The sequence below is a fragment of the Lemur catta genome, chromosome 15 (genome assembly GCF_020740605.2).
Source record: "Lemur catta isolate mLemCat1 chromosome 15, mLemCat1.pri, whole genome shotgun sequence".
Classification (NCBI taxonomy): domain Eukaryota; kingdom Metazoa; phylum Chordata; class Mammalia; order Primates; family Lemuridae; genus Lemur; species Lemur catta.
The window spans coordinates 39,292,129-39,301,735 of record NC_059142.1 but is presented as its reverse complement, the minus strand read 5'-3'; the positions used below and the strand labels follow the sequence as shown (position 1 = coordinate 39,301,735).

At 45.0% G+C, this 9,607-nt stretch overlaps 1 protein-coding gene across 3 annotated transcripts in view; it reads left to right on the top strand.

The window, feature by feature from the left end:
• Nucleotides 1–133: 133 nt before the first annotated feature.
• Nucleotides 134–9,607, top strand: part of DNAJC7 (DnaJ heat shock protein family (Hsp40) member C7) — a 32,365-nt gene continuing 22,891 nt past the window's right edge. Inside the window, exon 1 of one of the 3 annotated variants that reach the window (XM_045526543.1) lies at nucleotides 134–360. Coding sequence is in view for 1 of the 3 variants with exons in the window: in XM_045526541.1 (XP_045382497.1) it covers nucleotides 2,978–3,054 (77 nt within the window). In the remaining 2 variants the exon portion in view is untranslated. Of the gene's footprint in view, nucleotides 361–2,699; nucleotides 3,055–3,835; nucleotides 3,857–9,607 lie in introns of those variants that run through there. The other 2 variants (XM_045526541.1, XM_045526542.1) reach the window with 2 other exon arrangements.

Here is a 9,607-nt window from a genome sequence, read left to right as displayed (position 1 = left end):
AAGACGAATTCCGGCGGCGGAGAGCGAGCGCCGGCCGCACAGCGCCTCCGGAGGCCGGAGGGGGCATGACGGCCAGGACTCGGCCTGTTGTGCGCGGGAGCATCAAGTTCTAGGCTCCGTGGACGTGGGTTGCTGTTCTGGTGTCTCTGACGCCCAAATGTTCACTCTCTAAAGACTGCCATAGTACTGTAACGCTTCGTTTACTCATTCATTCGTCAAATGCTTTCTGAGCACCTACCCTGTACCAGGTGCAGGGCCCCATGCTGAGAAAAAGCCGACAAGTTAGACACGGTGGCTGCCCATCAGAACTTCCCCGACTGGAGAAGCTAGATGATAAGCCAACAGTTACAGTACACCATGGTGAGTAGTATTACGGAGGTGCTAAGGGGGCACAGCAAAGGGGCATTTAACTTTGGGATAGCGGGCATTATGGTGAAATTTCCGGGGTGGTCACGTCTGTGTTGAGGCTTGAAGGGCTTGAGGGGAAAGGGTGTTCTAGGACGGAGGAAAGATGGGAGAGTCATGACATTTTCTGGAACTACGAGTACTTGGGTTCAACACTGGTAGTAGAAAGGAGCCAAATAATCAGTGTTAGGCCCAAAAGGTCAGACTGATGGCAATGAAAAGCCATTGCCAATGAAGTTACATGATCAGTTTTGTATGTAAGAAGGTCACTCTGGCAGAAGAGGGAAGAATGGAGGGAGATGAGACTGGGCCAATTAGGAGACTACTGTAGTATTCCAAGTTTTGTTGTATTTTTTATTTTACTTTATTTCTTTTTTTGAGCCCGGGTCTCACTCTGTCACCTGGGCTAGAGCACAGTGGCATCATATTAGCTCACTGCAACACCTAACTCCTGGGCTCAATCAATCCTCCTGCCTCAGCCTCCCGAGTAGCTGGGACTACAGGTGCATGCCCCTAGCTGACTAATTTTTCTATTTTTAGTAGAGACAGCTCTTGCTCAGGCTGGTTTCAAACTCCTTGCCTCAAGCAATCCTCCTGCCTCAGCCTCCCAAAGTGCTAGGATTGCAGGCATGGGCCACTGTGCCTGGTACTGTTTTATTTTTTATTTTTTAAGAGATGAGAGTCTTACTTTATTGCCCAGGCTGGATCTGAACTCCTGGGCTCAAGTGATCCTCTCATCTCAGCCTTCCAAGTAGCTGGAACTACAGGCATGCACCACTGTGCCCGGTGTATTCCAAGTTTAAAAAAAAAAATGATTAAAGTCTGAATTGGGATGAAAAGGAGGAGATACATTTGAAAGATAATTTGGTTGGCAAATCAACAAAACTTGTTGATGAATTGGAAGTCAGAAGTGAGAAAGAGGGAGGAGTTCATAGCTTCCATCTTTCTCATTTGGTGCATGGTTGAATACATTCAACAAGATAAGGAATTCAAGAAAGAGAATCCAGGACACATGGCATTTTTTTTTCTGTTGTTGAGGGGTGGAAGAGAATGAAAAATTCAATTTAAATATGTTAAGCCTTGAGGGTTTATGAAACATCCACAAGATAAATAGTAGATAGTTGGAGATACAGGTCTGGAACTTGGAAGAAAGGTCTAGGTTGGAGATATCAAGAGTTGAAAGTCATCAACAGATGAAGTTAAAGCTGTGGGCACAAATGAGTTAGCATAGAGACAGAAAACACAAAGTGGGAAGATGGTCAAAGACAGGTGTGCTACATTTAGACTGTAGACTGTGAGCCACTGGCAGGTGAGCAGGTGGTCTGGGAGTCTTGTGCTCTCCCAACCTAGTAGAGCAGGCATTTTGGAAAGGGCTGTTGAATGATTGGCTGGACAAATGACCCCAGCCACCCACCCACTCCAACCTAGTGAGCTTCTCCTATCCTTCCCTACCTAGTGGTCCGGGTGGTTTCAGCTCTCTCTGCACTGATAAGCTGGCACCATGCAAACAGGGTAGGGACACTGGCAAATACTGTTTTCTGGAGGAAGCAGGTAGATCCTTTTAAAATTCCCTTGCCCCCTTATTTTAGTTCTTCTTAGTTTTAAATTATAACTGCAAACTTACCCAATTTAACCTCAGAAAATCCCAATTTAATTCAAGTCCATAAATACTGGTTTGGGTGAGGAAAGAAAAACAAAGATGATTGAACTGTGTCTTTGCCCCCTATGAGTTCCCAATCCCGACTGCATTCTGCAAAGCAAGCGTGCTGAGCAGGGAATTTATAGGAGAGGTGGAGTACGAGGGACAATGAGGAGCAGGGACCTCACCCCATGAGCTTCCTTATAAACTCCAGGGCACGGTCTGGGACGCCATGTCATGCCAGCCTCCTAGGCTTAATGCTGAGATGGCACACCCAGGCGGCTGACATGAAAGCAGCCTCATAAAAGGGTCAGCGTCATTAGGGTAATGAACCAGTTGGTGCTTGGAGATCCGAGGGGATGAAAGGTGCGGGGTGAAGACGCCCTGCGTTCCCCTGGCTTGGTTGGGCAGGGCTTCCAGGGAACGATGAAAGCTAGGGGAACTGGGCTCAAAGTGTCTCTTCTTGCTTTTCCCGGGAGGAAGCTGTGGACACACTTCAAGGTCAGGAAGGTAACAGTGGGGACTCTTTGCCTCCAGAGTTTTTGGTCACCTCGTCCCCACTTAACCAGGAATCTCTTGAGCCGTACAGCAGACGCTCTAGGATTGGAAATTGCTATGGCGACAAGGCTCTTGGAATACTGAAAAAAGCCAAGCCCTAGAGAGGCTACACCCTGTTATAATCCCCCTTTCCTACGCACGGGTAAAGTGGCGCCCCCTACGCACAGAAACCGTCCCTGGGCCCCCGCCCCGGCGCGGAGACCGCCGTGGACCTCCGGGGGCGGGAGGCCGCTCTGGCCCCAAGCGGAGCTTCTCGCTGGTAGACGGACCCGAGAGAGTCCCTCTGGGCGCGGCGCCGCTGAGCTGCTCGATGCTCCAACCGGAAGTGCTCTTCACCGCCTGCCTCCCACCTGGCTCTCTGGTCCCGGCGGTAAGATGGCGGCTGCCGCGGAGTGCGATGTGGTAATGGCGGCGACCGAGCCAGAGCTGCTAGACGACGAGGAAGCGAAGAGGTAACCGGGTGGCAGGGTACTGGAGGGGGCGAGCTTCAGCTCCGTGGCTCAGGGAAGTCTGTCCCTGCTATGCTGCAGCTACCCAGCTATTGAGGCGATGCTCCGCCCTCCGCGAACACCCCCATCTGAAATCAAGTCCAGGTGGACCCCCTGAAGGAGCGCTCGTGGGGGTCGGCGCCTTCCCCTCCCGCTTCCACCTGGCGGGGTAGCAGAAGTACGGCCTTGTTCTCCGGCTGAGGGGAAGGTCGTCCTTTTTGTGGAGGCCGGGTCTCTGAGGGGTACCTCAGAGGTCTGTTGTGAAGTGGGGGAGGCGGCGCGGCGTTGATGACGACTTCCTTGCATCGTCCTCGACCCTCGCCTTCTCTTGCTAACTTGCGTGCATTGTTGTCCGTCTGCACTTTCCATCTCCAAAGCCCTTGTTTCCTTCATCCCGTTTCCCCCGGTAATTACACCCCCAGCTACCGCTAGTCTAGGTCCAAGGTGATTGTGTGCCTCAATTATTGACCTCGTCGGCCCCAGGTTACCCCAGAAGTCAAAGATGACAGAGAAAGGCGAGTGAGGGGTTTATCTCATGTTCTGCACGTCAGATTCCTCTTCCCACGTCCTTTCTGGATGAGATCCTTGTCTCTCCCAGTACTGTTCTTTCCTAACTTAAGCAGCACGAAGGAGGGCAACTGCTTGGGCGCTGTTGGCACTCCTAGGCAGCCGCAGTGGCTCGAGATTGCCAGTCGGGACTAGCCAAGGCAGCTGCTGAGTGAGTGGTTTTCGAGAACACTCTGGATTCTGGCAGCAGCTAAGCCAGGTTAGTAGAAGTGGGGGTGGAACACAGTTGTGGGTCATCATACTTGTTCTAATCCTAAAGCGGAATTGTTGAAAAGGTTCTGGAAGTTTTGAGACCCTTCCTTATCATCTGCAGGTTAATTTGATCCTTAGTCTCTTTCCTATATATTTTATTTGTTTATACCAAGCCCCTGATGTCTGGGTAATTTAAGGTGGTGATGTAGAATTAGTTCATGAGATCTAAAATCAGGATTCTGAGATTTTTACTATCCAAATTAGAAATGTAAGAGGTACTCATGCACAGTGAATAGTTATCAAGCCAGTGTCCCACGTTCTTGACCTGTTGGGACCTGAAAGGCTTAACAAAGTGTAATAAGGCCGGCGCGGTGGCTCACGCCTGTAATCCTAGCACTCTGGGAGGCTGAAGGTGGGTGGATCTTTTGAGCTCAGGAGTTCGAGACCAGCCTGAGCAAGAGCGAGACCCCGTCTCTACTAAAAATAGAAAGAAATTATCTGGACAGCTAAAAATGTATAGAAAAATTAGCCGGGCGTGGTTGGCACATGCCTGTAGTCCCAGCTACTCGGGAGACTGAGGCAGGAGGATCGCTTGAGCCCAGGAATTTGAGGTTGCTGTGAGCTAGGCTGATGCCACAGCACCCTAGCCCAGGCAACAGAGCGAGAGTCTGTCTCAAAAAAAAAAAAAAAAAAGGTGTAATAAGTTAGAGATACCAGAGAAGCCAGGATACCAGAGTCCAATCTCTCTTTTCCTAGTTTTGAGTTTTCATGTCATTTCCTGCTTCTTTCCAGATATTTAACGTTAAGCATCATCAGCTCATTTACATCATTAAGGATTGCAAACTGAGAAACGAAACTCCTCCCAACACAGACAGAGCTTAAATGAATAGTACGAATGTATTTGTATTCGAAAAGAGTTCAGTGGTTCTTCTGTGCAATAAATAGGGACTTGACCATAGGTAGTTTTAAAAACTCATCCTACTCAGTGTAAACTTCTGATATAGAGAGTTCCTAATTTGGGTTTCACTTCAAAGCCCTCTATCTAAAGCAAATCCTTTTTCTTTTTCTTTTTTTTTTTGAGACAGAATCTCTCTCTGTTGCCCGGGCTAGAGTGCCGTGGCATCAGCCTAGCTCACAGCAACCTCAAACTCCTGGACTCAAGCGATCCTCCTGCCTCAGCCTCCCGAGTAGCTGGGACTACAGGCATGTGCCACCATGCCCGGCTAATTTTTTCCTATAAATTTTTAGCTGTCCAGATAATTTCTTTCTATTTTTAGTAGAGATGGGGGTCTTGTTCTTGCTCAGGCTGGTCTCAAACTCCTGACCTCGAGCCATCCTCCCACCTTGGCCTCCCAGAGTGCTGGGATTACAGGCGTGAGCCACCGTGCCCAGCCAGCAAATCATTTTTCTTAAAAAAAAAAAAAAATCACAGCCTTAGAGGATATTCTATTATAAAATTGTGGTAAGTTAAGATATATTAAGAAACATAAAATAAGTAATGCTGTAATGTGACCACATCTCACAAAATATATGATGTTTGGTAACAGTACACCAAAATAAAGGAGGGTGTTGACTTACGTTAACTACTTTATTTCATGGAATTTAAGATGTCATTGATTGTAAAATGCACAGTTATATCTGTCAGTAAGAAAACATAAACTATGAAAAATGCATTTTTACCAAATAGAGATATATTTAATAGATTTACATAGAGCTCTTTAAGACATTAAAAACCATAGATGTTTATCAAAGTGAAAATAGGTGAAATAAAAAAATTAGTTTGACTTTTTGTCACATAAGGCATCCTTAGCATGGTAAACACTAGGCTCTGCTAGTATGATAAAGCCTTGTTTATGATTTTCCAAGTGTTGAAAATGGAGTGGAGATTTAGAAGCTTTGGAGGGAGGTGGTTTTATGTTTTTCGTGTTTCCTGGAACCCTCCTGTGTAGGCATAGCAGAGGGCAGTGGGAGGGACATCCCTTACAAATGCCCTTTTACTGTCTGGCTTGGTTAAAGTCATTTGGCCAAGTTCCTGTCTCTCTTGTTACAGTCCTACTACCAGTTCACTTAGGGATACAAGAGCTGATGAGTCTCTTGGGTTGTTGTTGTGAGATCCAACAAGGAGTCCTTTCCTTCCTTACATCTTGGCTCAGATGCATCCTGCTGCCTCTAAACTGTCACAGTCCTACAGGGGGCAAAATGAAAGGAGCTTATAAGACATTGGACCTCATGGTTGCAGCATTTTAAATGGCTACATGTTTTATTTCCTTAGCTTTAGTGTGTCTAGAGAGGAAAGAAATGGATTTCAATTTTTTTTTTGCCTGTCATTATGACAAAGTTGTAGCAGCTAAGAGGCTGAAATAAAAGATTAGCTGGCAGTTCAAAATCATGAAGATTATTTGTTTCTCTTTGCCCACCAGAACAGATAAAGCTACTCAGGACCCAGAATGTTAAATTTCAGAAGTTTTGCATTTCAACTAACTTTCCTGGGAAGTTGTTGACTGCTTTACCTAAAATGTGAATACCTTAAAGTTTTCTGGGCTGGGGAGCAGTTTGGTCTCTGTAGGTAGCCTTTTATTATGAGAAATGTGAGGGCTTTCAAGTGTCTCAGTGTATACCTTGTGTGACTGGACAATGAGGTCTAAAAGAATCAAGGAAGCCATACCCTTAGGAGCAGGGCCATCCTTACCTGATTCCTTGAGCTGATAATCTTAACTTCTCTGTGTCTGTCTTCCTGGTGGATCAAACAAGAGCAATTATTCATAGGCCCTTTCTTAGTATCTAGATATTGTAAACTCTTTGTGGATTAGGATTTTGGCTTTTATTTTTCTATCCATACTACTAGTGGGAAGAACTAAATCCTAAATCCACATCCCAGCGTCTGCTGTAGTTGTTATTTGTTTGCTGCAGCTTCTCCGGCATTTTGGAGTTCCTGGCCTTACTTAACTGAAGACCTTGTGGGCATGCCTTTCCTCCTCACCCCCTTTCTTCCTTACCGTGTTTTAAATTCTTAGGAGTTCATCATCCTAATCTTCCTCTAGAAGTTTCAGGGCAGGCAGCTAGACATTTCAGGAACCTTGCAAGCTGAATGGTAATTTATCTTTGACCTTGAACCCAAGTCAGTGAGAAACACTTCATTTTTATTTTGGTATGCTTTAAGTGTGGTCAAAGATGAAGAAATGGGAGATGGGAGAAATGAGTCATGGTTAAGGAAGGGATAAACCTAGGAATACAGAATGCTGAATACGGGCAAATTAATTGAACCCTGATACTAACAAGTGGCAAATTTGTTAGAGAATCGTAACTGGAGCAAATGTAGTATACAGAGGAAGGTTCTGTCTTATTGCTTTAGTTAGATCCATGTATTAGCCAGTGCCAGGGAAACTGACCAATTTTGAGAAAATGTTGGGCTAAGTGAGTGGCAGTTGCTCTAGAGTCTAATCTAGTCCCAATGACCAGAACTCTGATTGGCTGAAAGCCCAGCCTTATTGTACATTCCAACCAATCAGGGATTAGTTTAGTCATTGAGTCTAATATTTTATTAAATAAAAGTTTTTAAAAGCCAAGTACTGGGCACTTGCCTTTGCCTTCTTTCTCTAGGACTTTGGAAGATTGGAGAACAATAGTCGGCGGCTGCCTAGGTGCCTTGTGGCCTGATGCAAAGTCCCTCTGAGAACTCATTTATTCCTTACTCTACTAATGTTTGGTCCCGTTTCTCCAGTGCTGAGTGATGTGGAAGTTACTTAGAAGTCCTTCCAGGTATTCTTTTAAACTGTGTGAATTTCAGCAGTAAGAGCAGGATTCAGAGTGTAGTTAATATGGTAGGCTATTCATTTTATTGGAGTGACAGTTTTTTCCTTCCTCCAACCAGATCAAAATGGCAGTTCCTGTGTTTTACGCCACTGTTGGCAGGAGTATGAATGGTTGAGGCTTTTGAGAATGCTAATAAGAGGAATATATGACTTTCAAAGCCTGACTCTGAGACCTACTATTCTATTGGCATGTGACTAACAGTTTTTGTTGGGAGGCTAGATTTTCAGATAAAGCCATGTTAACCATCTCTCTGATTCTAATGTTATTTTTGGTGAGGGTGTGAGGGGCAAACAGGAACCTCTCTTGTTTTTGGAGTTTCTGTCCTTAGAGTTCTTCCTTGGATGGTTTGCTCTGAAACTACCTGTTGAACTGAGGAATCAAGAGAACTTAGAGAAACAAAATACCAGTTGACAATCCAGGCTCCCCACTCTGGTTCCCACTCCACCCTCCTCCGTCATCCCCCCTCAAAAAAAAAACTCAGAAAATTTTTTACAAGTTTTCTTAATTGTATTTCCTCAGTTCTAGATTTTTGATGGGTACTGGTGTCCCCATAAGTGTAGTGAGAAATGTCACAGAATGGGGAACCAAGGGATAGAAAATGGTGGGTTTGGGGATATGTTATGAAAACAAGCCTCTGGCTAATGCTGAAAAATCAGTGACTTGTGTCCTCAGAGCAACTTCAGAGAGGCTTGTTTCTCAGAAGTAGTTTTATGGTTGAATCTCCTCTCCCCAGGGGTAAAAGAAGGTTAGGTAGATGCCATAGATTGTGACACCTCTCATTTAAGAACTAGCATAAGTTTAAAATTCACAATTGAGGCATCTATTTCTGAGTGAATATCCTTCTGCCTGCGGTGGTAGGATTTCTGACAGGATTGGATTGGTCGGTTGCTTTTCCCCACTAAGACAGTTAACTCCAGAGCGCTGCCTGGTGTCCTTCCCTGCTCGAGCAGTAGAGAGTGCTACTGCTTTGTAGAGTCTTGATCTGTGACTCCTCTTAGAGCATCTTGTGTCCCTCCTGGCTCTGCCTGTTGAGGCTTCCCCTTGAAGGTCCACACACAGAACAATTTGAACTGGTGTGTTAAGGAATTTTCTTCATCTTTGTCTTTCACCTTTCCTCTTTTGTTGGGGGTGGGGAGGGTGTACAGGGTTGTTTTAATTGTGCTTTAAAGTGAAAGCAGAAGTTGTCTATTCTGTAGGACATTGGGTAAAGTAAGCTGCTTAGCAGATAGCTTTGCTAATAGGTAGCAGTTGGATAGAGCCCCCATCTGTTTTCTCTGGACAGTTATGAAGCATCCAGCATACGGTGCCTTGCAATATTTGTGGAATTGTTCCAACTTGTATATAGCTTCCACTTGTCTATGTGAAACTTACATTGCCATTTCACTCCTAGATTAGAAGATTTAAAAGAAAGAAATGAAATAACTTGCTTTTGCTAAGATGGAATAGAAGTCAGGCTTCTGGGCTCCTTTTGCTTTATTCTCTCATGAAGGTCAGAGAGAGTACAACATGAAACAGGCCCTGTGACATGCCACTGGGGACAAGAGGTCTTGGACTGTGGGAAGAAGGAAGGAATTTCTACTCGGAGACTGGCCAACATCCCGTAAATTCTGAAGGGTGGAGGACATTTCTAGATGAACGGGCAACTAGTAAACTTGACTAAAAAAAAAAAATGGAGCACAACAATCATAGAGTAAGGTGACATTTTGGAAATAGTGAGTATAATTATAATGCATAAAGAATGCTTGACTCGTTGGCAGTATAAAGTATTATTGTGAATAGCCTGAAGGGGAAAAGAAGGAAGAGAAAGACATCTTCTAAAGTTTTTACTGCCAATAAAATATTCTCAAAAGTCAAAAGCTACTAAGCCTCTACTCTAATGAAAAAAATCATTTTGTCCTCCGTTGTAATTTTAGCAAAACTAGATTTTTTTCCCTTCGATTTCAGG